Consider the following 26,701-nt stretch of genomic DNA (forward strand, 5'->3'; position numbering starts at 1 on the left):
GTTGCATGAAAAATCAATAACCTAAAATCGATCTCGAAACCTCACCCAATTTTCTTTCACACATCTCTGCATTCTCCAACGCCGCAGACGCCCTCCAAGCTACAAAGCGATCCGGCCTTATCAACACAGCCCCAGACTCACCCACTCCCCTTACCCGTTCCCAACCATAATACATATCCTCCCAGTCTTGCCGGAACCCAATCGAGCACGCTTTTAGCGGAACCTTCAATTCCTTTGAAACAGACTCCGCAGCTATCTTCCAGGACTCGCCTCCCACGCCAGTGAAAAGAGTAAATGTCCTATGCCCCGCTAAGTCAATCGTAGAAACCGGTTTCCCTGGAACAGTCTTATGGAGCCAAACATGTGGCAGCCGGCAACCCGGATATGTACTGGGCTCGTGGTACAAAACGGGATCTTTGGCGGCTTTACCACGCAGAGCATAGGGCATTGATTCGTCCGCATCGTAAATTCCCGACCCTGAATAATGCTGGTTCATCTCAACACCCAATCCATGGAACTCATGGCACGTATGCGAAATAGCTTCTTGCAGAGCACGACGTCGTTTCTGTCCGTTTCGAGTCACCGCAGATAGCTCTTCGAGCGCTGCTCTCCGGCTCTCGACATCTTCGTTCAGCATTCCCAATGCATCCCAGATGTCTGCGTGATCACGAAATGCCTGGTTTGCGCGCGTGACGATGGAGTGACCGACGGGTTGCCGTTCCGTTGAATAGCTTGCCAAGAGGGTTGGAGACGCGAGGCCTTGGTGAACGTAAGCGATCTTCCAGGCGACGTTGAATGCATCTTGGATGCAGGTATTTGAGCCTAGGCCGTTTAATGGTGGGTGGCGATGGACAGCATCACCAAGGCAGAATCTGTCCCAGTTAGTTAGTATATACCAGTATCAACATAGGATATTATTGCACTTACACATTCCCACGCGAGTACTCTTCCGCGACGATCTCATTGATACTCCACTTTGATATATCAACAATCTCCACTGGCGTTTCATCCCCGATAAACTCGCGCACCCGCTGAAGATACTTCTCCCTCGACGGATTCGCTCGGGGGTCAAAATCTTTCGTTGGGAACAGGATGAACATCCACTCATTCCACGGTTTGACCATCCGCACAATCGCCATCCAACCAAAATCCGGGTGTTTGCGATCCGGCTGCATAATCCAGTGCAGGTTGCCCTTGCGATGCTCAACGAGGTGCGACAGATCAGCTCTGACGAGAACGTTTATTGCAAGTCCCTGGCCTGGCTTTACTGCCAAGGGAAGGTTGAGTTGTTTGACGATTTGGCTGCGGGCTCCATCGGCACCAAAGAGGTACCTGGTTCGAATTCGATACTCATGTCTGGAGAGATTATCGGTGACGGTAGCGGTAATAATCCCATTATCCTCAATGAAAGAAAGAAGCGTCGTATCAAAGCGAGTAGTGAAGCCTTTCAAAATTGCATGCCGGACCAAAATAGGTTCCAGCAGAGTCTGCGGAAGATCAACCGGAGAGCAAGGACTGGCTGTTTCATAGTCACCCTTTCGCTTAGGATCATTGCCCCAAGAATGAATACGAGCATATTCTTCACCAGCCATGCTGTGACACCATCTGGTATGAACCATATGCTGGTCACCACTGCATGCGACCTGGTTGATTTCCTGCTCGAGTCCGATATCTCGGAGACATTCTAGGGCGGCCATGTTAGTGATATGGGCTCTGGGAGTATTGGCTGTGCCAGGAGCGGCACTGATCATGATTCCTTTGAGGCCTGTCTTTGTTAGCGGTTGATAATTGACAGTTTGACTATATCGACTCACCATATGAACCGAGGAAACATGCCAGTGCAGCACCTGCTGGTCCCGCGCCGACGATTAAGATTTCGGTGTCGATTGTGTCATCTGTGGTTGTTTCATGATGTGGTTGACTACATGGTGATGCAGGAAGATCGCTTATTGACGGTGTCATTTTATGTCGCTGACGTTGAAGTTGAAGTTGAAAAGAGGACCGTGTGGGTGATACCTTCTGTTTTCTCTCATCTCACCGCTAAGGGGATATGTTTCTAAGCTACAAATGTTCTTTACTGTGTAACTTATATCCATGCGTCCGTGTTTGTTCATATCGGACTATTGATGAATTCGTCCGAAGATGGTCCGAACTATCATGCCGGCATTGCACCGCCAAATGAACTCATTAAACCCATCCACACTTGGTAGAGTAGCACTACATTAAGAACGAGAAATTCCATCTAGAAACATTATGCCCCATATTCAGAGCAGCATCATATCGCATAACACATCATGGGCTCGACTACTGACCACCGTCAAATCCGTCTCGTCCGCTTGGCCCATGTCTATTACACCCACAAAGACATGACCAAAGCCTCCCAGTTTCTGAATAATTTTGGTTTCCAAGAAGTTACAACCATTAACAAGGACAAGAAAACGATTTACTACCGCGGAACTGGCCCCGAGCCATTCGTCTACTGTGCACGAGAAGGCGATTTCAATGAATTTGGCGGTGCCGCTTTTGTCGTGGAGACCCGCGAAGATCTTGAGTATGCATCACAGAGTCTACCGGGAGCTAGTAAAGTGTATGAGCTTGCGGAGGCTCCGGGTGGGGGTTTGTGCGTGACTTTCAGGGATCCTGTCGATGGGTTTCCTTTCCATTTGGTCTATGGACAGAGTCTTGCGAATAAGACGAGAACTTTGCCGCATCTCAAGTATAATTATGTATGCATACTGGCACGGAGAATGGGAAACGAGGAGCTAACTGGTTAAAGCCCACAGAGAAGCACCGATCGACCAATAGCTCGCAGAGGTTCCAGCCGGGTACGTTGTCTGCCAGGCAAGGGGAATTCTGAAGCTAACAATAAATCCTAGGCCCAGCAGCAGTGCACAAGCTTGGCCATTTCGGAATGTGCGTGACGGACTTTGCAAAAGCGTACGCATTTTATACTACGAGATTCAACTTCAAGGCCAGTGATGTAAGTAATAAGATCCGCTGGGGAATTTGTAGATACTAACAGACCAGCTCATCCATGACGAAGCCGGCAAAGATATCACCGTTTTCTTCCATCTAGACCGGGGCAGTGAGTTGGTGGATCATCATTGTTTCTTCATGTTTGAAGGGCCTAAATCGCATGTCCATCATTCATCCTTCGAGACGCATGACTTTGATACCCAGCTGTTGGGACACCATTGGCTCCGGCAAAGAGGGTATAAGAATTGCTGGGGTGTTGGCCGGCATATTATGGGCAGTCAAATTTTCGATTATTGGTATGTTCTTTTCATCTTCCCTGGAGAGTACTGTTCTGATGAGAATTGTAGGTTCGATCCATCGGGATTCATTGTTGAGCATTACATCGATGGAGACTTGCTTGACGAGACTCAACCGACGAATCGCTCGTTGGCCTCGCCTAATAACCTGCACATCTGGGGTAGGTTATCATTTTTGTCAACAGTTACATTTGCGTCTGACATCAAAGACAGGCCCAGATTTACCGGAGGGATTCCTGGAGTAATTCGTCCGAGTCCGTGCGTGGTAGCATTCCGGGTAATAGAAAGTATAATACTCGGAGAGTTTTGATGATTGACCTAGGAATTATAGCGAATTTGTTCCAGCTCTTCATTCAGGAGGGGTTGGTCCTTGTGGAGTAAATCCGGGTAGACGGCCTGGGGAAATTTTTAGTTAACGCTCGAGATAACTATAAGTACAATCAGACCAATGTCCGTTCGATTCAGACTTACGTCACATCTGAATATATCACTATGCAATATCTCCCGGTACTTATTGCTGCTTTATTTGTTGGGTCTGTATTTGATCTTCGCCAAAGGTCGCAGAGAAAAGGTCCTTCTGCCAGGTTTGTAGTATAAGGACACAGCCCCGGATGAATCACATTGACACCCACTTTAGGTCCACTGACATACCAATTCTGGGAAATCTCCATCAGCTCCCACAAAAAGGCTCCTACCCCAAGTACGCGTGCCACCCCACCTTCCAGGACGAATACTAATTGGCCATCAGATTCACCGAATGGGCCTATAAATACGGCGGCCTTTACTCCCTTAAACTAGGAACCGAAACCGCCATTGTGACTACGGATCGACGTATCGTCAAAGAGCTCGTTGACAAGAAAAGTTCCAAGTACAGCAATCGACCGGAATCGTACGTTGCTCACACAATCACTGGTGGCAACCATCTGCTTGCTATGCAGTATGGGCCGCTGTGGCGGTCATTCCAGAAACTAATCCATCACTATTTCATGGAAAGCATGGTCGAAAAGAGTTATATCATGGTACAGAATGCAGAAGCTGTGCAGATGGTGAGGGATTTTCGTTTGTGACCGGAGAAGCATATGTTGCATCCAAAGAGGTAGTTATAGTAATAATGTCACAATGAGTCTGGGTTGGTTTCATTACATTCATATAGCCCACTAAGGCGATCGCTGACCATGGAAGTGTATGGTGCACCACACATGATCCAGCTCTATGACATGATGGTGAGTTTAGAAGGCAACCAACCCAGCTGATACAGAACAGGAGAAATGGTCTAAGGTCATGGAGCCCGGCAACACACCTCCCGTCGACATCTATTCCTTTCTTTACTATATTCCGCAGCGATTCTTGGGTAACTGGATTGGTCGTGCACAAGGCGTCAACACTGAGATAAACGAGTTGTACGCTGAATACCTCAACCGCGTCTCGCAGCGCCGCAGGGAAGTCGGCAGCACCGGCTCTTTCATAAATATAGTCATGGATCAAAATGAGAAGCTTGACCTCAACCGTCATCGTCAACGGCTGGGGCCTTCACCACAACAAAGTCCGCTTTCCGAACCCAGACTTTGATCCAGACCATTATAAAGGACAGACAGCGCTTGCCCCGGAGCTTGCAGCAGCCGCGGACTACGTTACCCGCGGCCATTATGGTTATGGTAACGGCCGTCGAATCTGCCCAGGCATTCATGTCGCTGAACGGAATTTGTTCGTGGGGATTGCGAAAATTATCTGAGGTTTCGATATCAAGCCCGGGGTGAGTGAGATGGTAATACTGTAGAGCCGAATATTAATCCGGAGACAGGGTATAGTGAGGGGTTTTTGGTTTGTGCAAAGGGCTTTGGGTGTCGGATTGCGCCAAGGTCAGAGGCTCGGAGGGTGACTATTATGAGGGAGTATGAGCAGGCGCAGAGGGAGGTGTTTTCGCTGTTTGAGGATCCAGTTTGAACTTATAACGATCTTTGTTTGTCAAGACTAGTCAATGCCAGCATATCTACATTCTCAAGATAAATGTGCCATGATCGCGGTTCAATTGACCGTGACTATCATATTTGATTCAAAACTATTAACTCACTATTTCAAACCCCCAGCCATCAAGAGACTCTGGCCCGTCATATACCCCGTTGTCACCAGCATAGTGACAACGTTAGCCGTCTCCTCGGGCGTGCCTAGCCTTCGCAGAGGTATATTAGCCACCACATCATCCATCACCATGGTAGAAGGGATCATGCCCGTGCTACCAATCATCGCGGGGGCAACGTCGTTGACGCTTATGTTGTACTCTGCCAGACGGGATGAGAGATTCTTCATCATTCCGGTTAGTCCGCCTTTGGAAGCTGCGTAGTCTATAACATCAAGGTTCGTTAGACGTGGTACACAGAATGTAACGGAAATAATAATATGACAGAAAAGGATGAGACTCACGACATCCATTTATACCCCCTCCATAGGCAGCAATCGAGGATACAAAAACGATGCGTCCCCATCGCTGGCTTATCATGTGCTCTACCACTCGTTTGACGAGAATAAAAGACGCGCGGAGATTAACGTTCAGCATATAATCGAAATCGTCAAGGGAGATATTCAGTACATTGGGTATTCGTTTCCCGTATCCGGCGTTCGAGATCACGATGTCGGGTGGGTGGCCGTGCTCGGTCTGGATCTGCTGGAACATGGCCTCGATTTGGTCGGCGGATCCAACGTCAACTTGGTGAATTGACATATGGAGCTTATTCTCGGCGTATTCGGACTGTAAATCTGAGACGAGGTTGTTTGTTGATGTTAGGTTCGTCGAGTATGTTAGCGCAAGGTGAGCTCCGTGTTGTGCCAGCTGATGTGCGCATGCTGCACCGATTCCATATCGTTATTGGATTATAATCAGTAAAATTTTTCTCAATTTTGGAGTTTGATTGGCTTGTAAATCTGTTAAGAATTGAATAGAACCAAGTCAAACTTACCCTCCCGATGCGCCGGTGACTAGGGCTAGTCGGCCACGAATTTCATTGAAGGACATGATTTTCTCCTCTCCAAACACTAAGTATAAGAATATAACACGACAGAATATAAATTTGAAGACTTTACAATGGTAATGCTGATATTCAAGAAGGTGGAAGTCCACTACTGGTTTCCTTATCACTCAGAGTTATATATAACATGCAGGATCGTTGCTAATGATTAGAAGGATCATGCTCCTATCTTCATTATCTCCGGAGATAACTCAATTGCCGTCGGCTATTGACTCACTATATGGGTGCAGGCTGCAGGTAATTTACGGGGCTAGGCACTGCTTAGCACCTAGCCCACCAGGTGGGCTACATCCTAGCATTCTGTTTTTGATACCGAGTCCAGACATTCAAAAGAGGCAGGAGATTTTTCAAACGGACAGTGAAATCAGGAATTGCACTGGAACTCAATCAGAGAATGGCCACGTAGGTTTGTTTTGCATAGAGCTATCACGCTGCCGTTATTGAACCTTCAAAACTATGGAAGAGATATCCTGTCCTGCATGGGTAGAATTTTCTCAATTTACTGGCTAAAATTGAAAAGATTTTGTACTTCGAAACATATACTTAATTGAAAAAAAGCAAAATATAACACTACAAATATCACAGAGGTCTCTATTATGGCCCACTCGCAGCACAGAGCTGTATTCATTCCGCTTGATCAAACAGGCAAGACAACTTTGATACCCATGTACTCTCGCTGATGCATGATCTTGCCGTTTATGAGCACCTGATCCGCACCGACGCGGTTGCGTTCCGTATCTGTTGGATCCGTCACTGTCGCGATTTGGATCTCGCGCCATTGCTGATTAGTGGGTACGAGCTTTCCATGAGACGTGAGGTTCTTGAATTCCTTGTAGATACCTTGCTCCTCGACGCAGCCCTCCCGCTGGATAAGTGGTGATTCTGTTGAATGTGAGCAAAAAACACACCACGCTGGGCTTGGATAAACTCACCTTGGGCAGGCCCCATACGCAAATCTCCGACAGAGCTGTTGAATAACACGATTGAGAGACGTTCCTCGTGCAATTGATCCACCGGTGGCTTGAAAACACGGTGACGAGTGGCCTTGAAATGCCCACCAGAGACAATCTCCAAGGTATCGCCGATGTTGACAACCAGCGCCCCGGGCTTATAAGGCACATAATGCCACTGTTCGTCGCGGCCCCAGATCTGCAGACAAGAGATGGGAACAGAGAACAACAAGGTGGTCAGACCGAAGTCAGTGTGGCCGTGCATGCGCAGGCCTTTCGATGCCTGTTCAGTTTCTTTCTGGACGGGTCGGAAGAGTGCGTGGCGGAAGTAACCTTCACCGGTCGGGCTCCCGTGGGATTGGATGTTGTCCCAGAGATAGTCGTCGGGCAGTTCCAGGACACGCGAAAAGAGCGTCAGGAGTCGTCGGTTGACGGATTTCGTGAGGTAGTTAGAGAACGCCTCGATCTCGTCCATGAACGGGTGCAGACACTTGGGCACTCGGTTGATGTCTTCCCAGTCTTGTTTGTACCAGTTGAATTGTTCAATGCCATCGAGGGGCCCACGGTGTCGCTGGAAATTGAACGAAAGATTAGAATGAGTTTTAGAAGTAAGCCTGGTGACGATTTCCTCACCTTGAATCCATAAGGATGCTTGTAGCCGGACCAGCGACCGGTATCAGGATGGAAAAGAAGGCGTTCCTTGTCATCGTCGCTGATGTTGTTGTATAGATACTGAGCAAGAGAAAATTGACGGTGAAGCTGACAAAATGAATACGATTAGTTTGCTGAATTCCTTATCAACTTCGACTTCGTGACTTATGTCTCACCTGCTCGAGAGAAACTCCATAGTTCTCGAGAAACAAGAATCCGTCATTGCGAATCGCAAACTTGACCTTCTGGATAAGCTCATCAACGACAGCTGGGTCCTCCGAATCTAGCAAGGAGAGATCAATAGACTTGAGCTCGGCAAAGTTGTGCTTCTCCTTGGTGACTGCCGGAGGGACCCATTGTGGCACGAAGGGCTTGCCAGGTAAGTCGGCTGAAGGTGGGTTGAATGGGGCTGCGGGTGCCATGGTTCAGTTAGTTAGTGTATAGGATACTGTATAGGATGGACGTGATTGTGATTGCTATTGAAGATATTTCTTTGGTGTGGTTATATAGCGACGTCTGATGCCTGTATACGGATTGTGTGAGGAGGCGCTACAGAAGCCTCTTAGTTGTCGCTGCATTATTCCTCCGGCGAGCTCCTTGGACGGATGATTCTTCATCTCCTCCTGCCTAACTCGCTTTCTTCATGCCTGTGCGCGTTATCGCACCCTGACTGGAATAGCCGACTGCGCTTCTGCCGACATGTCCCTTCCGTCCGCCAGCTCCTCTCTTTCTATCTCTCGAGCTCCTACTTCGATGCAAAGAGATATCCGAGTTCTCGTTGTCATGAGGATTAAATTGATCAGTTCGCGCTTACTTTGAACGGAAAACGCATGGCGGATTGCGCAGGAGGAGCTCCTCCCGCCTAGGGCTGAGATGTGGGCTTGGCATTGCAAAGGGCCCTAATGCCCAACTTGGGAGCTCCTCCATCAAGTGTAAGGCGAACCCCTCCTCATTTTGATCTGCAAGTGTAGGGATGGTAGCATAAGGAGGGGGCCGCATATACGATTTAAACAGCTACTTCCAACAGTCATTCATTTGCTCAGACTAAAATCCAAACCCTAAACTTTCTTAATAAACATTCAACTTCAAATCTCCCTACGATAATCCAGCAAAAATGTCTCGTCAACTCATTTCGAGCGAAAAATTCCCTCCTAAGCCCCACAACTGTGAGTGCCAGGCGTATGCTTTCCAAGTAGGTTTTTACTGACCCTCGCAGGCCCTGCGGTCAAGGTTCCAGGTCTTATCTTCTGTGCCGGCCAGACAGCCACGGGAGAGATCAAGCAAGCAACAGTAAGTTCCTTTTCGTACACAAGGGCTTCCTACAAGTCATCCACTGACCCCTCGGCCTTTGTACAGAGAACCGTGCTGCAAAACCTTAAGGAAGTCCTCGAGCTCTCAGGATCGTCGCTGGAACAGGTGGTCAAGTACAATGTCTATCTCGCCGATATGAAGGACTTCGCGGCAATGAATGAGGTGTACATTGACTTTTTGCCAAAGCCGATGCCATCTCGCTCGTGTCTTCAGGCGCTTGCTCCGGGTGAGGGAACAGCCATTGAGATTGAATGTATTGCGCAGGCCTGAGGGTGGTATAGATACCGCCAAGTTGGATAGAATAAAACCAATGGAGAGTGTATCTTCTGCTGTCAAGATCAAGTATTACTTCAATCTATCACGGCACATTTGTCTTCAGGAATAGACCAAATGCTCAATTTCCAATCATCTCATTGCATGCCTCCGCAGTATTTGTTCTGAGGCGATCTAGGCAAGGTTTGTTGACAGAAGGTCTACAGTAAGTGGGATTTGTCAGTGTCGATTTCATCGCGAAGGGCATATGCATATCTCAAGCTCGTGGCAAGAATGCCAGCGACCGCGATCTGAAGTCATGAAAATTCTTTATTACGTCTCGAACTTCTAAGTATCTATTGAACGTCAATTTTATTTCTATTCTATCTCGAGATTATAAAATAATGACACTCATGACCGCGCAATATCAAATTCGGCCATATACCAGTTCTGGATTGCCTTTGTGTCGCCCGTAATAGCGACCATATCGTACCTCTTCCTAGCCTCCTTCGCCATACTGCCGTTATTGACCATACGACCAGCCCATTTGCCATGCTTCCGCGCCGCGGTGATAATTTTATCCACAGCATCGACAAACTCAGGCTCGTCTCCGCGCGCAGGCGTGTATCCCAACAACGACTGCGCCAGGTCATTAGGACCGATAAAGACGAGATCCACGCCTGGCACAGCACAAATATCCTCGACATTCTCAACACCCGCGCGAGTCTCGATCTGGATCATGGAAACGATCGTCTCGTTTGCAGACCGCATATACTCAGGTGTTGTAAGACCATGACCAATAGCGGGAAAAGCAGAACCTTGCCCGCGCACGCCCTGCGGCGGGAACTTGGACGAAGCGACAATTTGCCGCGCTTCCTCGGCATTGTTGATCTGGGGCACCATGATGCCGTGCGCGCCGGTATCAAGCGCACGCTTGATGATGTCGTGGGCGGGGCCGCGGATGCGAATTATGGGCGATACTCCGAGGGATGAGATGGCGGCGACGGAATTGTGCATCGCATCATCTCCGATATGGCCGTGCTCGCAGTCGATTATGATGCCGTCGAGGCCGGTCAATGCGACGATTTGGGCCATGCGCACGGAGGGGATGGCCATGAATGTTAACAGTGGGAATTCGCCTGTTTTGAGCTTGTTGAGGAGCCTCAGTCGAGGGTTCTCGATCTGGGTTGTGAGGGGGGTTGGATATTTGGTGATTGTCATTATGAAGTTGGTTTGTTGGGATAGGATCAGGAAAGAGTTCAGATTGCGACTTAAGCAGCAGGAAGTGGTTTATTCTCTTCTACATTGGGTTACCAGCTGTCTTTTCTATCTTGAAATCAAGATACTTCGACTTCCATCGCGGCATTTCGAGCGGGGTGAGCTGCAGCTTCTCGGGAGGAGCTCCCCAAATGTCACTCATTTACTCCTCCCACAAACAAAAACTACGCCTTATGTACCCCAGATCCGTGCTGAACCTTCTATCCGTCTGGGAAATGGCTCCGATTGGCCTGATCGCGCTGGTGTGCTCCTCCTGCTTATCTATTAACATTTTGAAGGACCCGCGATAAAAAACGAGCCACGATTTTTTATCAGAGGCTATGACCATCATATCGTCACGTCGGCATTTATATGATAACAAGCAAGATAGGATATTCTTTTGAGTCTTTATCGTACAGGTCGGCTTTTGAAAGTGAGAGACCACATCGGAGTCATATAGCCTCTCAAGGACCGCAATGTAGCTGTGCTCACTCTGACAGATCGCCCATCAAACACTGAACATAATTGAATTGGCCCTTTAGTCAATGGCCATGGATACCAAAAAGCCCTCGGAACTATCTCTCAAGGAGGATAATGTGTCGTCTGCGGAGGGCCAAATCGATGTCACTGACGCGGCATATCAACGAATGCCAGAGACCCTCCGCGACCTCAGCGAAGACGAGCTGAGAAGACTCAACCAGAAAGTCGTCCGCAAGGTCGATCTCCTTGTCCTTCCAACCATCGGCATCCTGTATATCCTGAACTACATCGACCGCCAGAACCTGGCCGCAGCAAAGCTCCAAGGCATCATGGAGGATCTCAACATGACAACCCAGCAATTCGCGACTGCCGTCTCAATCCTCTTCGTGGGATACCTGCCCTTCCAGATCCCCAGCAATCTCATAATGACCAAGATCTCCCGCCCGGGGATGTACATTTGCTGCGCCGTGGCAATCTGGGGCTGCATCTCAGCTGCGACGGCAGCAGTCAAGAGTTACGGGCAGTTACTCGCCGTTCGAGCCATCCTGGGTGCTGCCGAGGCAGTCTTCTTCCCCGGAGCCATCTACTTCCTCTCTGCATGGTATACCAAATCAGAACTGGGAAAGCGCATCGCGGCACTATACATTGCGCAGCAAGTGGGCAATGCCTTTGGCGGGCTCTTCGCGGCTGCCATTCTCAAACTGGATGGAGCTCATAACATCGCCGGCTGGCAGTGGCTGTTTATCATCGAGGGCAGTGCGACGGTAGGAATTGGCATAGTCTGCGCGTGCATCATGCCCGAGTTCCCACACAACAGCCGCATATTATCACCGGTGGAGCGCGATCTCGCCGTATGGCGCATCGAGGCCGAAGCCGGTGCCGCAGAGGGCAGCAACGAGGCAGAGAATAACGCCAACGAGAGCGCCCTGCGCGGCTTCGCGAGTGCCCTATCCGATCCCAAGCTATTGCTGCTCATCTTCGCCAACATGGTCTCGCAAACGCAGGGATCCATTGCCAATTACTTCCCCACACTCGTCGAGTCGCTCAGCTTCTCCCACATAATCACTTTGCTTCTCACCGCGCCGCCGTACATCCTAGCCGGCGTGATCTACTACTGCATCATGTATTACTCCGACCGCAAGAACACCGTCTACCCGATCATCCTAGTGTGCGCGGCCGTCGCTATCGTCATGTACATCATCCCGATGGCAACGGCGAACGTTGGCGCACGCTACTTCTCCATGATGATCCTGCCCACTGCGTCCGTGGGACCGCAACTCCTCCTGTTCAAGACGATCAATCTACACCTTGCGCGGCCCATCTCAAAACGTGCGGCGGCTTCGGCCTTAGTCAATGCCATCGGAGGGACGTCAAATATCTGGGCATCGTACTTGTACTATGCGCCGCCGCATTTCTATGCTGCTTTTGGGGCGCTGATGGGGTCTGCGGCTTTGTTGGTTTGTACTATGACTATTTACCGTTGGCTCGTGTTGCGTGAGAATAAACGTTTGGACTCAGGTGATCCTGCGTTGGTAGCGAAGGTTGTTAAGGGGGGTGTTACGGAGGAGATGGTGCAGCTTAATTGGCGTTATGAGATGTACTAACTGTTCGAACTAAGAAGTTTAGTTCATCATCATAATTATAGGAGTAATGCTTAGGCCATAGTAGTAACAGTCCAGTCAAATACAATAATTAGGGCACTTATTTCCCCAACTCATCCAAACATGCAAGAATAAGTCTCCCAAGCTGCCATCTCCTTCTACGCTCAAAAACCTTCCTTGCCCACCTCAACGCTCCCTCGACGTCCCCATCCCGCACATCAACGACCTGCATCGCACCCACCACTTTTCCATGCATGAGCTGCCACGCAATCAAAAACGCTTTATACGCGTAGAACGCAATCCAAGGCATTTCTGAGTCTGGCGTAATTTTCATGTCGAGATAGCGCAGAAACCAGTTGACATGAGGCTGGATGGCCTTGGCAGTGTTGGACTCGATTATTCCAGAAGACGCGCCCAGATAGGCCGTTAACTGATGCAATACGGCGTCTATGCTTGCCTCCACGATACCGCCGGTATGTGATGGTGACCACATATGCAATTCGATCATGGCAGTCTCCCAGGTTGCCTCTGCCGCGCCGGACGCGGCTGCGGGGTACGTTGTTGCTTTTGCTACTGATGCTGGCTGCTGTTGTTCTGGACGGATAAAATAGCTGAGTGCCACTAGGGAGGACCGAAGCGCAGTAAATCTGTCCATGCTGAGCATTCCCGTCATGGCAGACCAGCCCGATATCTCACGGGCACTAGAGACGAGGAATTGGGCGATGTTGATGGCTCCGTACGGGTCAAATCGTGGAATCGAGCTGAGATCCGCTTCTGGCGAGAGAAAGCGTCGAACGGCTTCCGTGTATTGTACCGAGGGGCCTGGATTCCGAGCAATTAGCTGTCGATGCGCCCATTCAACAGAGGAAGATGCGGTCCAGTAGTCTTCTGGACTGGGCAGTTCGTGCTTGATTTCTAAATGGGAGATCGAGCGAGGGATAGATAGGAACTGGTACCACAGCGCGTCGATCTGATGGACAGCGAAGGCTGTTCGTTTATGCGACTCAGCTTTGATAAATTCTCGCCATAAAGACTCGAGATCTTCAGTTGTGGCGGATGCGTTTGATGCTGGTGCCATCATACCTCCGGTCCGAACGAGGGATATCATATTAGAATGAATCTTGAGGCCGTATGCTGAGTTGTCACCGCAGAGATACATCATGGCGCAGACCTGTAGTAACAAGTGTGACTGGACTGCCATGAGAGTATTTGTCAGACCATCTGCTGGTCCCTCATCAGAGTAAAACGAAATCAAAGCACGAGCTCGATGAAAGCATCGTGTAGACAGGCCCACGCCTGAGCCTGCTTGATTACCGCATTCCGGATCCTCGCCATACTGATAGCCAAGACAGAGCATGCTAAGGGCCAAAAGAGGAGCGGTCTGGGTAACATCGAATGTTGGTTGGTGAAGAAAAGGAACAAAGGGCGAGACATGAGCAAAGAAGAGCTCACAGCCTCGTGTAAGCTGCAGGGAAGAAGGGAACCAATCATTCTGGAGTCTTGGTGAGTCCATAAACAAAAGGCCATCCGGAAGACCTTGGTTGAAGTTAAATCCGGTCAGGTTTGTATCAAACGGAGCAGACTGTGGGATGGTCTGCAGTTGGTTGTCAAGGTTGTGGGCAGGGTTGAGGGAGGACGTTCCCACTAACAGACTTCGTTCCAGATCTGTCGCATTTTGCACAATCTGGTCGAAATCATTCAACTCGTTTATGGACGGCTGCTGCGTTAGTGGATCGGTGTTCAAGTGAGTTCTATCTCCTCCGCTTGTAGGAACGTTGGTCGCAAGATTGGTGCTTGCAGCATTGCCATGGTCGATTTGCTGTTGCGCATACCGCAATGCAGCCTGCCAGATCTCGCCATCTATGTCCAAATTGCCTTCGCTGCCCAGATGCCGAGGTTGTAAGTCATCTTGGCTCTCTGTGGGCGACGCGGAATCCAGCTTGTCTTCAGTCCTCCATCCACCACTCCTGTCTCGATGTGATCTCTTTGCGGTCCGTCGCTGCTCGTACTCTGGGTGCTTTCTCTTTATATGGCGATGGCGTAGATCGTGGCGCGAGAAAGTAGCGTGGCAAACGTCGCAAGGAAGCGAGGCTTCTTTCTGAGAGCGATTGTGCAGCGCGGCATGTCGCTTGAGATTCTCGTGTCGGGTAAAGCGACTCTGACAGACAAGGCACTGGAATGGCTGATAGGATGGCATCCCTCTGTTGGTTTGTGTGACAGACATGATGGAAGTGGGAGGAGCTCACTTGCACGAGAAGCAAAAAGCACCGGAGAGAGAAATGGTATATCCCCGCACAGTAGTCGGCTATTGCTCTCATTGCCTCCGGATAATAGATAGGGTGCTTTATCTCGATAAGAAGAGCATCATTATCTATTACATCTCTGATTCGTCCGTCTCGATCCTTTTTGCGGGGTGTTATCTCTGACCACTCGACGATCCGATCCTTCCATATCCGTAACGCGCGCTAGCCAATCCTACTATATATTAAGGAAGATATGACATAACGCACTCTTCTATATCTGTTATTTCTCTTATTCACATCGAATAGGAGCCTCAGAAAAAACTCATCAGATGTTATAAAGGAGGCGTCGTAGCAATTCTTCCATGCTGGAGAAGCCCTATATCCAGAGCACCTCGGAATAACTCTTGGGTCTACAGGATTGAAGGTGATCCATGCTCTTCTCATAATATTGGCAAGTATTATGATGCCCATGGTATCAGAAGAAGCACAAATGAATTGTTCTGTCACATAATCAGCGCAGGATTCGATTCTCAGCCTTGCACAGCCGCACGCTGCCTCCCCCGTGGCTTTGAATCTTCGGTTTCGTCAAATTCATCTTCCTCAATTCCCGGAGAAGCTCGACTATGAGAAGCTCACCATTTGATAAAATGTCCTCAACCGGAGAACTATCGCATGATGACTACAACGTGGGATGATTCTGTGCTCTCCCACTCGAGATGACCACTGCGAAAGCCATGCTCGACGAAACCCACCCGAAACTCCCCCAGCCGTCTCATTATCACAACAGCTAACCCTTAGGAAAGGTTGCCGGCCATAATGTTGCGGTCGCTTCTTTGCCATCCGGAGTGTATGGCACTACTTCAGCTGCGGTGGTCACACGCAGATAAATGCCATGACTTCTTTCTTGACAACACAATGACTCAGGATGTCAATTCATGTAGCCTCATTTGGTCCATATATCGGTTGTTGCTCGAAACTCCAAGAGGCACAATCGCCCGCCCTAATGATTCTAGTCTCAGAAGATTCACCATATTTTCTTATATCTTGCAGTACGGAGCGCCATTTACGTGGGCTTATGTTGGCTTCACACTTTTGGTTTTGGCTTTTCGCACTTGTGATCCTTGGACAGTATCGGAGTCCCTGTATTTTCTCTACTATGTGGCCATTCCAATTGCCATCTATTGGGGTTACTTTTCCAACAGGATACAGCCATAGAAAGCACTTGTTTATTTTGCAAATGGTGCACTCTGATCTATGGCTGACTCAACACGCTGATGGTATGGGGATTTGTGTAGCAGTGACTTTCTACTCGGTAATGCTTAGTCCGATAGTTTGTCTCATAAGCCACGAAGGCCTCTTTGGATAAATATGCACATGTACATAGGAGGATTAGTATTGCATTGAAGGTCTGCGGAGCATATAGCAAGAGCAGTCAAGATACCGCAAACAATTTCAGGAGTAGCAACATACTTATCGACTGACGCTCGTTACAATGATCACGGCGGCCCCTGCTCTTATACTACATCATTCACTGAATACCGGGGTAGTTGGGGCTCTACGACTGGGAACTGGCCAGCTTTCATAGAACCCTAAACAGCACATGCAGATACACCTGTTGTACGTGGCTACCAGCTGAGGTACTCGATCAGGAGGTATATAAACAGGCAACATCACCCCCCCTCCCTATCCTATCAATCCACAAAAACATTATCTGCTGCTCCAAAATGCTGTACTGTGTTCGTCTACCTGTCTCCATTCCGTTTCCCGACTTCTCCCTACTAATAGTCGATGACCCCGACCAGAAGCTCTTCGTCCGTTATGAAAACAATCAGCCCATAGCGCACTTTACTCTGTGTATCTAGTCTGCCCTTCTTCTACCGCTCACATTCTAATGACTAATGATTCATCAGGGCGAGGGATGTCTGCTTCCAGAGGGCGCTGAAGTGCAACTTTGGTTCCTTCCACTTTGCTTGACGGATATTAATCTGTTACTATGTATGTCTAGCATCTATAAAGGTATTTATGTTTGATACTAACAAGGGTTAGTCTAAAAGCGAGAGACGACTTGTCGGTGGGCGAATTGCGGAGTGCAAAACTGGGAGATGGTATTTTAACTGGCATTTGGGTTTAAAAGAACTTGAAGACGTTTTATGAGAATCCTAGGGCCCTGCTCGGGCTCGAGTGTTGAAAACAAGGGCGCATTTTTAAGATCATGAAGGAAGCGGAGTAGACCTGCATATCGAAAACCTTCCTTTTAGCCGTGGTGTACTTTGATACCTTACTATTATAGTGTTCTGACATCTAGTAAGGCCTATTTGCTAAAGCAGACCCCGTGAAAAAAAAAAAAAAAAACCCAATCTAGCCGCTCGCCAAACCTTGAGGAAGATGCCCTAGCGCTGCATAATCCATTTATTTACCCCTTAGCTCGGGTACCAGATCTCCGGTATATAAGCGCCGGGATCGCTTGGTTTCCTCAGCCCCAGAAAACAAACCTTTACTAAAATGGCTAATTACGTTCGTTGCCCACATCCTGAAGCAAGATATGTCTAACTGACTAATTTTCTATGTTTAGAAGCTGTCGGTTCGATATGAGAATAAGAAAGCGTATGACACGTACTCGAAGGTTCTTCTGCACATGTACCTGCCCCGTCTGCTCTACACGATCTGTGATATCATGGCATCTAATTATGAACAGAGTCAATCTTAGGTTTATTTCAAAGGGTGCGCAGGCAGTGGAGCCTTTTACTGCTAATGACGAACAACCGCCGGTTGAAACTACGACGTATGCATACCCTTTCACTACCATTGATCTACGCTGATAGAACCAGTCTCAGAGCAATAAACGCGATCTCATTGGGTGAACTGCGGAGTGTAGACCTGGGGCCCGGGCTGTTGACTGAGATTCATGTGCAGAAGGAAGAAGGAAGTTGATTTCGACGTTGTCAAATAGTAGGGAGCCATCAATCAACCCTCACTCCTCAACTCTTCATCCAACTTCCTATACACCCCAGACCTCCTGCACAAAAAAACCCAACCGCACCCTCTTCATCCTGTATCGCTTTTCATTCCGTCCAGTCATTATCATCCTCGTACTCCTTCCGGAGCTTGCATAATGCGAAATCAATCATGAGTACTTTATACCCTGCCGCTGCTTCTGCGCTCGGGCGTTTATGGACGATAAAACTCCGTGTATTGACATCTTCGCTTAGGGTGCCGTGATCGCTGATGCGGTGCACGATTCGGATGGCGTCGTCGCAGAGGGATTGCCAAATTTCTTTAGGGGCGTGGCTGGCGATATCAGTTAACGGAAAGCCATCAATATAGTCTAGAAGGACTCCATGGATGGCGATATCTTTTCTCTGAGCGGTTCTTGCAAGTCGGACTGGGGCACAGTCACACGTGCAAATAACTGATGCATATCCTTTCCCTGTAAATCGTTCAGGGTATTCATAAACCTCAACCTCAGACCTCGTACAGACTTCGCATGTAATCATGAAGAAATACTTCATTCTGAGCATCATTCCACGTTTTGCCCTCTCCGCTAGCCGCGCTTTCATTTGAATTGAGTCTGCTTATAAACTCCGATGCATCACCATCAAAGACAACCATCGATACTCCCGTTCAACATTCATTGTGCAAGCACTCTATCCTCTGATCACGTCTAAGTTGTGCTCCGAAACGTCGATCGAAGGATTCTAGCACCACAGGGCCGTTGAATCATGTAGCTTGAGACTGGGAATCAGAGGATATGTGGACAAGAATGAGGAAAGTGCAAATGGTTCGAAAACGCGGGTTATTGTCGCTTGGGTTGTCTTGTGAGGTGGTGGGTCTAGTTGTAGTTTGATCGTGTTCCCGGGTTTATAAGGACACCTTTGATGGTCAATTTATGCTTGATGATGAGATCACGTCGCTGAGTTACGGTGGTTGTTCGTTTTCCATTGCGGTGGGTTGATGGGAGATACAGTAGGTGAGACAGGGTGCGTTTGACTGCGCGAGGCTTGTCCGCTTGTTGAAAGCTGGGCTTACCATGCAGCATCTGACTGGATTATGTGGGCGCTCGACAGGGGTAGTGTTTGATATATGAAATCATAGCCATTGTTCACTTAATACATATAGATTGCTAGGATATTCACTGGTATATACATTACCGCTCAAGCGCGGAAAGAGTCTTAGGAAGATAAGGCTCCTCCAAGTACTTGGCCTCCTCAGGAGTCAACTTAACCTTAATAGCGCCAACAGCCTCGTCAATGCGCTCCTTGCTGTTCAATCCCAGAATAGGGTTCTCGTTGGGGTTCTGCAACGACCAAGCAATAGCCACCTGGGCCATGCTGACGCCCTTCTTCTTGGCGATCTCCTCGACACGGTCGACGATCGCCTTGTCGGTTTCTGTCTCGCGGCTGCGGATGAGCATCTTGAGGGCACCGTCGGTTGCCTCACGGGTTGTAGAGCGCGAGCCCCAGGGACGAGCGAGGACGCCACGGGCCATCGGGGACCAGGGGATGAGGCCGACACCGGTGTCGACGCAGTAGGGGATCATTTCGCGCTCCTCTTCACGGGCGATGAGGTTGTGGTAGTTCTGCATGGAGATGAACTTGTGCCAGCCGTTGCGCTCAGCGATGTTCTGGAGGGTCTGGAATTCCCAGGCGGCCATTGTGCTGGCGCCGATGTAGCGGACCTTGCCGCTGTCGACGACGTCGTTGAGGGCCTTCATGATTTCCTCACGGGGGGTGTTGCGGTCCAGACGGTGGATCTGCAGGACGTCGATGTAGGTGCCCAGGCGCTCGACACTGGCATCGACGGCGTCGAAGATGTGCTTGCGGGAGAGACCGACGCGGTTCACGAATTCACCGTCATTGGTGCCCGAGGCGGAGATCGGGGGCATCTTGCCTTCGTCGTCGACGCCGAAGAAGCATTTGGTGAGGATGACGACGCGGTTGCGGGGGATCTGGAATTTCTTGAGGGCCTTGCCGAGGATTTCTTCGGATTGGCCGTGGGAGTAGACGTCGGCCTGATCATCAGCTTTAGATATCATTGAGAGATGTATCATGAACGTACAGTATCCCAGGTGTTGATGCCACGCTTGTAGGCGTGCTCAATCAGAGGGAGAGCTTCATCCTCGTTCAAAACCCAGTCCTGCCATTCCTTGGTACCGTAGGACATGGCACCCAGGATAACCTTGGAGATCTTGAGACCCGAGTTTCCAAGTCTGAGAAGTTAGCCTCCGTGCCTCTTGTGATGGTCGTGGGGAATCGCATACCGGGTGAATTCCATTTCGTTAGCCATGATGTCGCGACGCTTCTGTAGCAGGAACCAGTAAGTAATTGAGATAACCAGCAAGAAGCCGAATAACTCACAACCCAAGAATGATATAGAATACGGTCAATGCAATGTAATGCAATGCAAGAACAGCTATAAATGCTGGCCCCTCACCCATTATTAAGCGCCTCGGAATGACGTTGTTATCTGCCGAGATTCTGAAGCGACAGAGTCCAGCATCCGATTTGTAGCCGAATGGCCTTCTTCAATCTCCGGCTTCGGTCCAGAACACCGGCTTGATCTTCGGCATGCTTGTCGACTGCCCGATCTGAGTTTCGAACTGACCGCCTCACGATGCGGGGATTGGGGAACCGGCGGACCTCATTGTGGTTGTAAAGTAAGGACCGCGTACAGAATAAGGACCTTTAGGACACGGGTAGACTTGGTATTTATTGTAAGCAAGGTCCGTTTCCTGGAGGATCAGGATACTCAAGAACAGAGCAGCTGGGTATTACCTGGTCGCGTCTCTGCTCCAAATCGCCATTGAGCGAGATTTGCTAGACGTAGCAAGTGGTCTTCTTTTTCTAAAACGAGATCCTTATCGTGTCCATCTTGAAAAGAAATGAAGAGTTGAGCGAGAAAGAGACGACAACGATGGATGAAGAGGCGATGCATCTGAGTGCCTGAGGTCTATATTGCGGCCTAACTCCCAAGGCAGAAGGTGTTCCGACCAAAACCCGCTTCGGCCGGGACCATACCCAAAACGGTAGGCACCAAGAGGGGAGCGAAAAGAGTGAGTGTGCTCTAAAACCAGGATTAATGGCCTTCCTTCCCTCGTCTTCTCTTCTCTGTTTCTTCGTTTCTTTCTTTCTACTCATGTGAGAGGAATCCTGAGTATACGACAAAAACGATATATTCCATGATATTTACTCGAGATGACTTGCTAACCCCCTACTGGGCAGGCTCTTATGAACAAAATGCAAATTGACGCTTTAATGACAGAAATAACCAGAAACCCCGCCCGATTGCCGTCTATGCCTCCGTCTTGTACGAAACAAGTCGTGCCTTGAGCTGCTCCTGCGTGTCGTTCGTGTCCAACTCCCGAAGCACTCCACTGCCAACCTCATACATGACTCCATGAATCGTCAATCCCCGCTCCTCGATCGCTTCCAACACAACGCTCTTCTGCTGGAGCGTCTTGATTCCCTCGCGAACATTCAGCTCCGCCATCAAGGTGTTGGCCTCGTCCGCCGGCAGCGACTGGAGAGTCTGCAAGTTCTGTTCGCGGATTTGGCGCAGGGGCACCAACCACGGGTCGAGGATACCAAGCTGCTTGTTACCCAGTGCCGCAGCGACACCTCCGCAGCCTGTATGGCCGCTCAGAACAATATGCTTGACGCGCAGGTGACGGACGGCATACTCGATGACCGCAGACGAGCTCAGGTCGGCCGTGTGCAGGACGTTGGCGATGTTACGGTGGACAAAGACATCGCCAGGCTTGAGGCCCAGGATGGTGGTCTCGGGGCAGCGAGAGTCGGAGCAGCCGATCCAGAGGATTTCGGGGCGCTGGCCGACCGCAAGGCTGGCGAGGAGGTCGGGCTCCTCACGGGCGGTTTTGGCGGCCCATTCCTTGTTCTGGCTCAGGGCAGTGAAGTATCGGTCTGGGTTTTGATCAGCATTTGCTGAGCAGAGTGATGCTGGTGTTGTGGAAAATGTGCGATAGTTTGCGGCAGGGGTGTGAGTCACTGTCGGTCGGCGAGTTTGAACTTCTCGCATTCCGGTCAAGAAGCGAGGAAAGCTCGATCGCGGAAACAGCCTTGCGATAATCATTGTGGTGGATGAAAAGGGAAGAAGAAAAAAAAAAGAGAATGCTTTTCGTGGTAGGATTCAAGGACGGATAGTGGAGGGAGGGGAAGGAGAAAAAAAAAGTTTCCAGGAACACTGTGCGCCCCCAACAAGTCCAAATGAACCGCAACAAAGACCCGACAGCAACAATACCAGGAATAAACAGAATCAACCGGTACAGGAACTTGAAGAATTATGGGGTCATGGGATATGGAGAAGAAACGAGCGGAACGCAACACTGGAAGACGCCAAGACTAGCTCAACTCCATCGGCCAACTTACCTGGCATGGTTGTGGTTGAATCAAGTTGACTTATCGCTTGCTATGCAAGAGTTGGTCTGTATTCTTCTCTTGATTGTCTCTTCTGAAAGCTGGGATATGTGGATATAAGGAGAAATCAAGAGGGGAATGGCGAGTGCTTGACCGGCCGGTGAACTGGTGCGGTTGTCCTTGGCAGGTTGATTGCGGCAAAATCCCACGAGGTGCCGAATGCCGAGTTACCCCCGAACGCCTCAACTGTTGAGATGTTGAGCGTGCTTTTGATCAGCTGAGTATGGGCTGATCGATGAGTATTGTAAGCCGTAGTACAGTGCTGCATAGTTATCGAGAATTGGATAAAGACTGAATACATCTAGAAACACTTCTATATACTAATTTCACTTTGGACATAGCATATATCGACATATCAAACAAATGCACTTCCTATAACCAGGACCCATAGAACCAGAATACTATATTTCTGTAGCAAGGCTAATAACCAACGGATTGCTAATATCACCACCCCGTATCATACTCATGAAGCACCCCACGACCACCAACACTCACCAACGCATTCATCCTCATTAAGCTCCGCCTCGGGGAAGGTCTCGGGCTCAGTCACCACAGCAGTAGGCGTAGGCAATAATCCGATCTTTGTCAGATACGACGCATATAAACCGACCAATTCCTCAGTCACAGCTGCACCCGCGGAGGCGTCGATGCCGGACCAGGCTGCGTTAGCACGGAGGGCGGCTGCGGTGTTCGAGAGGAGATCGGAGGCTACGAAGTGGTAGAGGTACCCTGTAGTCGCCCGCGTAATTTGTCCTAGACTTCGTCAAAAGTAAAAGAAGGGGAATGAGACTTAGAAGGCATGCTGCGACCCGGATCATCATGCTGTCCACCATTCACGTATCCCTCCAGCGCCAACGCCTACGGCACGTAATCACCTGCGGCACGTTGTACCCGTACAGCTGCAGCGCGCCGAGGAGCTGGTTGAATCGCAGACGCGGGTGCCCGGTGACTTGAGAAACGCTGATGTGAGGGGGGGGGGTTGGGGTACGTACGTCCTGTGGTCGAGTCACCGAAAACAGATCCAAGACGGACAATAGTTCCCTTCGATCCTCAACGGCTAGCCTCGCGGACGATGCATTCATCAGCCCATTTGTTCTGACTGTTTCCTAGGCCGACGGCGCTACCTTCAAGGTGACCCTCGTTGCTGACACCAGCCTTGCCAGCAGCCAGGGCATTCTCAGACTCCTGAACGTAATGCTCCGTCTTGAGGGTACTGGTCGAACTGACGAAGAGAACAGCTTGGTCTTGCTGCTACCGCAGAGCTTCAATAAATCGATGGTTTCCAGACGTTAGCCGGCTTGAGGGTCGAGTAAGGGTATACCCGGTGGAGAAGAGCTCCGTGTGGATCACAGCGTTGACGCAGTTGGTGAGGTCATCCCAGAGCGAGTCAGACAGGTGGAACTGCGGCTTGCCAAGGTCACCAAAGATATACTGCAGTCTGCTGGTCCAGACGTCGTTCCAGAAGCCGTAGGCGCGGCAGGTGGAGCGGATACGTTCCAGGGCTTCATCTTCGGAGTGCCTGTCGGGCTGCTGGTTGTCGGGAGAATCCCTGGTAAGAAAGGAAACAGTGAGACTTTGTAGCCATTGAGCCCATCGCTCAAGGCGTTCGTGCAAGGTAGGCTATTCCACACCCATGACGTGATATGCTTCCTTGGATTTTGGCGCGAGAATTGAGGTTATCCAAAAAGTCAAGAGGGTCTGCAAATTACTGCGGATCATTCTTGCTCCGGCGGGTCACGTTATTTTGACGAGGGGTAGACGGCCTGAGGCAGAATACATATAAGATGCCTTGGAAGTATGGCATTCATCACGGGATCGGATTCCTTCCAGTACGAATACGATTGTTCATAGACCCAACAACAAACTTAGCCTTTCGTGATATTTCAACGTGATGTGATACTTTCATTCTTTACTTGACCTTATATGCCATTCTTTCCAACCCAATAAACGTTATCTTCATTGAATTTCTCCTGTAGACATCGGCTCGGATGATCAGGGGACAAACAATCCACCCTTAACCGTGACCTCGATTCGCTTCTTTCACTCCTTTTTTCCTCTTCCAAGACAAATCATTCTTATTTCGTGCAGCGCGCGTGTCGAGGAAAGATGATTCCTCATCGGAGCACGGCGCTCATTTCTATTGTCGTCTTCGTTGCTCTTCTCCTAATTATCTTTTCCTCTTCGCCTAGTCCGACTCCCGACCCTTTGACGGGCGAGGAAGAAGTGACCGGTCCTGCCAAATATGTCCCTAAACTGAGCAATTTCCATTTACCCATGTTTAGGCCGGCTGCGCATCAACCTCCGGAGCAAAAGAACAGCACGAGCGGCGAGTCGAAGTGGTACAGCCATTGGGAATGGATCAATCCATTCTCGTCCTCCATCACCCTTGACGAGGGTCGTTCCGTCCTCCCTCCCCTGGCGGACCGGCCATTCATTTACACCTACTACGACGCGAACAGTGAAAAGAATAATAAGGAGGAAGAGAATGCGGACGGTCAGCTGCTGCTCGCATGGCGCCGGGCTTGGTATGCCCAAGGCTTCCGTCCGATTATCTTGGGCCGCGGCGAGGCCATGAACAACCCGATGTACGAAGCCGTTCAGCGAATGAAACTCAACCCAGACCTCGAAGCGGACATGTTTAGATGGTTGGCGTGGGGTAACATGGGCACCGGCTTGCTCGCGGATGTTCACTGTTTCCCAATGGCTCGATACGACGACGCGCTTTTGTCTTATCTGCGCCGGGGCGTTGATCCCGCTCAGATATCACGTTTCGATCACATCGGAAGTGCTCTGTTTGCAGGTGACAAGGTGCGCATCAATGATGCGATTCAGAATGCGATCCAGAAGGAGAATACCCAGGCGAAGTCGATGTTGGATATAATTTCCCCAGAAATCTTTAGGGTCGAGCAACCGACTGCCTTGGCTTACTATAGCTCGACTTCGATTACGAACCATTACCCAGAAATTGCGGAAAAAATTGTCAGATCGCCCACAGCTGGACGACTGGCGCTTGTCGAGCTGATCAACTCCCACCTGCACAACACGTTCCAAAACACCTTCCCGGCCGGAATCGCTGTTCTGAAGCCGTTTCCTAAATATACGACAGCCCTCGTTGAGCCCTCCTTGCGACTGGCGAAAGCCCTCGCCCAATGTCCCACCTCTCCGATGCCGTCCTCCTGCCCGCCAAGCAATCAGAAGTGCCACCCGTGTAGTCCAGACAAGTCAATGGTTATTACCCAACCTTCTATGTACAAGAACACGTCTCAGCTTTTCACGATCGGCACTCTTCCCCACCCGTACACCCTTGTCAGCCTACAGAACAACACCGAAGAAGTCACGAGCCGGTATATTCGCCGCGAAACTGAACGCGACGCATGGCTGAAGGAAGTGACCAGTACTGTTGCGGACAGCGAGCTTGGAGGATCTTCAAGGGCAGTGATCCTGAAAGAAGCTGTCGCAAGTGATTCCGCGATGGGCACCTCCCTGTGGATGACGGTCGAATCTCTGCCAGCGGAGGCTGGCCAGGCTCTTCCATCCACACTTCTGGATGAATTCGAATGGCAATTCGGATTCAAGATTCCCCGAAATGGTAATGTCGACCAGAAGAACGAAGGAAAAGCCAAGGAATCCATGCAACACGCAAACCCCAGTGAGCAGGGAATTGAACGTGAATACGATCTTCTCCAAAAGGCCCGCGATGCTATCAAGGACAAGAAGAACAACCGAGTACATATCAAGGACATGGCTGAAGCATGGAACCTGGCGGACACTGAGGTGTGGCGGTTTGTGCGGGCGTATCGGTTCGTGTCCTATTCCACTCTAAATAAACATTTTTGCTAACTAGGTATACAGGGCCCGGAGCGTCGTTGAGCGCAAGCGATGGGAGGACGAAGAAAAGGACTTTGTAGGAGCTAGGCTGAAAGAGTAAACATTGCATCCTCCCGTTGCTATGGCGTATTTCTATGCATTTATCACTTTTTTTCGGGATTCGTTCTTCTATTTCGATGTTGATGTAGAATTGTTATTCGGGTACGGAGCATATGGGTCGGCGTTATATATTGAACTGGGAAGAATAGACATGACTTCTAAATATTTGGTGCTTATATCGGCGGACCGTCGTTGGCCGTCGGATAGTGGCGATCCCCGTGATCTTTGCGGGGAAGAGGCGATAAGGCCTTATCAGTGCCTGTATATAAGTTCCCCTCGCGTGATGTGGCCAGCATGACTGCGT

General features: G+C 49.8%; 15 protein-coding genes across 15 annotated transcripts; 7 read left to right on the forward strand and 8 right to left on the reverse strand.

Annotated features, from left to right (window-relative positions):
* Positions 1-13: 13 nt before the first annotated feature.
* On the reverse strand, positions 14-1,962 carry ACHE_10593A (uncharacterized protein; the record flags this gene model as incomplete). The annotated part of the gene is made up of 3 exons (XM_043280997.1): positions 14-872; positions 928-1,765; positions 1,815-1,962. 3 exons carry the CDS (start codon positions 1,960-1,962, stop codon positions 14-16), a joined length of 1,845 nt encoding a protein of 614 aa, XP_043131713.1.
* Positions 1,963-2,294: 332 nt separating this feature from the next.
* ACHE_10594S (VOC family protein) lies at positions 2,295-3,517 on the forward strand (the record flags this gene model as incomplete). Its single annotated transcript, XM_043281008.1, has 6 exons — positions 2,295-2,726; positions 2,777-2,825; positions 2,877-2,980; positions 3,028-3,272; positions 3,324-3,433; positions 3,486-3,517. 6 exons carry the CDS (start codon positions 2,295-2,297, stop codon positions 3,515-3,517), a joined length of 972 nt encoding a protein of 323 aa, XP_043131714.1.
* Positions 3,518-3,883: 366 nt separating this feature from the next.
* ACHE_10595S (uncharacterized protein) lies at positions 3,884-4,339 on the forward strand (the record flags this gene model as incomplete). The annotated part of the gene is made up of 2 exons (XM_043281019.1): positions 3,884-3,972; positions 4,021-4,339. The coding sequence occupies 2 exons, from the start codon at positions 3,884-3,886 to the stop codon at positions 4,337-4,339; spliced, it is 408 nt and encodes a 135-aa protein (XP_043131715.1).
* A 108-nt stretch (positions 4,340-4,447) lies between these two features.
* ACHE_10596S (uncharacterized protein) lies at positions 4,448-4,841 on the forward strand (the record flags this gene model as incomplete). The annotated part of the gene is made up of 2 exons (XM_043281030.1): positions 4,448-4,495; positions 4,536-4,841. The coding sequence occupies 2 exons, from the start codon at positions 4,448-4,450 to the stop codon at positions 4,839-4,841; spliced, it is 354 nt and encodes a 117-aa protein (XP_043131716.1).
* Positions 4,842-5,342: 501 nt separating this feature from the next.
* On the reverse strand, positions 5,343-5,943 carry ACHE_10597A (SDR family NAD(P)-dependent oxidoreductase; the record flags this gene model as incomplete). The annotated part of the gene is made up of 2 exons (XM_043281041.1): positions 5,343-5,614; positions 5,694-5,943. 2 exons carry the CDS (start codon positions 5,941-5,943, stop codon positions 5,343-5,345), a joined length of 522 nt encoding a protein of 173 aa, XP_043131717.1.
* Positions 5,944-6,932: 989 nt separating this feature from the next.
* On the reverse strand, positions 6,933-8,318 carry ACHE_10598A (uncharacterized protein; the record flags this gene model as incomplete). Its single annotated transcript, XM_043281052.1, has 4 exons — positions 6,933-7,177; positions 7,228-7,816; positions 7,879-8,004; positions 8,073-8,318. 4 exons carry the CDS (start codon positions 8,316-8,318, stop codon positions 6,933-6,935), a joined length of 1,206 nt encoding a protein of 401 aa, XP_043131718.1.
* Positions 8,319-9,010: 692 nt separating this feature from the next.
* On the forward strand, positions 9,011-9,477 carry ACHE_10599S (RidA family protein; the record flags this gene model as incomplete). Its single annotated transcript, XM_043281063.1, has 3 exons — positions 9,011-9,062; positions 9,113-9,186; positions 9,253-9,477. 3 exons carry the CDS (start codon positions 9,011-9,013, stop codon positions 9,475-9,477), a joined length of 351 nt encoding a protein of 116 aa, XP_043131719.1.
* A 393-nt stretch (positions 9,478-9,870) lies between these two features.
* ACHE_10600A (HpcH/HpaI aldolase family protein) lies at positions 9,871-10,680 on the reverse strand (the record flags this gene model as incomplete). The annotated part of the gene is made up of 1 exon (XM_043281076.1): positions 9,871-10,680. One exon carries the CDS (start codon positions 10,678-10,680, stop codon positions 9,871-9,873), a length of 810 nt encoding a protein of 269 aa, XP_043131720.1.
* A 587-nt stretch (positions 10,681-11,267) lies between these two features.
* On the forward strand, positions 11,268-12,800 carry ACHE_10601S (uncharacterized protein; the record flags this gene model as incomplete). Its single annotated transcript, XM_043281087.1, has 1 exon — positions 11,268-12,800. The coding sequence occupies one exon, from the start codon at positions 11,268-11,270 to the stop codon at positions 12,798-12,800; it is 1,533 nt and encodes a 510-aa protein (XP_043131721.1).
* A 97-nt stretch (positions 12,801-12,897) lies between these two features.
* Positions 12,898-15,021, reverse strand: ACHE_10602A (uncharacterized protein; the record flags this gene model as incomplete). The annotated part of the gene is made up of 1 exon (XM_043281098.1): positions 12,898-15,021. The coding sequence occupies one exon, from the start codon at positions 15,019-15,021 to the stop codon at positions 12,898-12,900; it is 2,124 nt and encodes a 707-aa protein (XP_043131722.1).
* A 2,521-nt stretch (positions 15,022-17,542) lies between these two features.
* Positions 17,543-17,971, forward strand: ACHE_10603S (uncharacterized protein; the record flags this gene model as incomplete). The annotated part of the gene is made up of 4 exons (XM_043281109.1): positions 17,543-17,554; positions 17,613-17,677; positions 17,736-17,822; positions 17,869-17,971. The coding sequence occupies 4 exons, from the start codon at positions 17,543-17,545 to the stop codon at positions 17,969-17,971; spliced, it is 267 nt and encodes an 88-aa protein (XP_043131723.1).
* A 1,213-nt stretch (positions 17,972-19,184) lies between these two features.
* ACHE_10604A (aldo/keto reductase) lies at positions 19,185-20,323 on the reverse strand (the record flags this gene model as incomplete). Its single annotated transcript, XM_043281120.1, has 3 exons — positions 19,185-20,048; positions 20,096-20,246; positions 20,298-20,323. The coding sequence occupies 3 exons, from the start codon at positions 20,321-20,323 to the stop codon at positions 19,185-19,187; spliced, it is 1,041 nt and encodes a 346-aa protein (XP_043131724.1).
* A 1,005-nt stretch (positions 20,324-21,328) lies between these two features.
* ACHE_10605A (carbonic anhydrase) lies at positions 21,329-22,429 on the reverse strand (the record flags this gene model as incomplete). The annotated part of the gene is made up of 2 exons (XM_043281131.1): positions 21,329-21,957; positions 22,423-22,429. 2 exons carry the CDS (start codon positions 22,427-22,429, stop codon positions 21,329-21,331), a joined length of 636 nt encoding a protein of 211 aa, XP_043131725.1.
* A 108-nt stretch (positions 22,430-22,537) lies between these two features.
* On the reverse strand, positions 22,538-24,274 carry LYS2_1 (large subunit of alpha-aminoadipate reductase; the record flags this gene model as incomplete). The annotated part of the gene is made up of 6 exons (XM_043281142.1): positions 22,538-22,698; positions 22,966-23,223; positions 23,333-23,527; positions 23,595-23,692; positions 23,792-24,090; positions 24,248-24,274. 6 exons carry the CDS (start codon positions 24,272-24,274, stop codon positions 22,538-22,540), a joined length of 1,038 nt encoding a protein of 345 aa, XP_043131726.1.
* Positions 24,275-24,576: 302 nt separating this feature from the next.
* ACHE_10607S (uncharacterized protein) lies at positions 24,577-26,398 on the forward strand (the record flags this gene model as incomplete). Its single annotated transcript, XM_043281153.1, has 2 exons — positions 24,577-26,270; positions 26,323-26,398. 2 exons carry the CDS (start codon positions 24,577-24,579, stop codon positions 26,396-26,398), a joined length of 1,770 nt encoding a protein of 589 aa, XP_043131727.1.
* Positions 26,399-26,701: the final 303 nt, after the last annotated feature.

Source organism: Aspergillus chevalieri, chromosome 1 (genome assembly GCF_016861735.1).
Source record: "Aspergillus chevalieri M1 DNA, chromosome 1, nearly complete sequence".
Taxonomy (NCBI): Eukaryota; Fungi; Ascomycota; class Eurotiomycetes; order Eurotiales; family Aspergillaceae; genus Aspergillus; species Aspergillus chevalieri.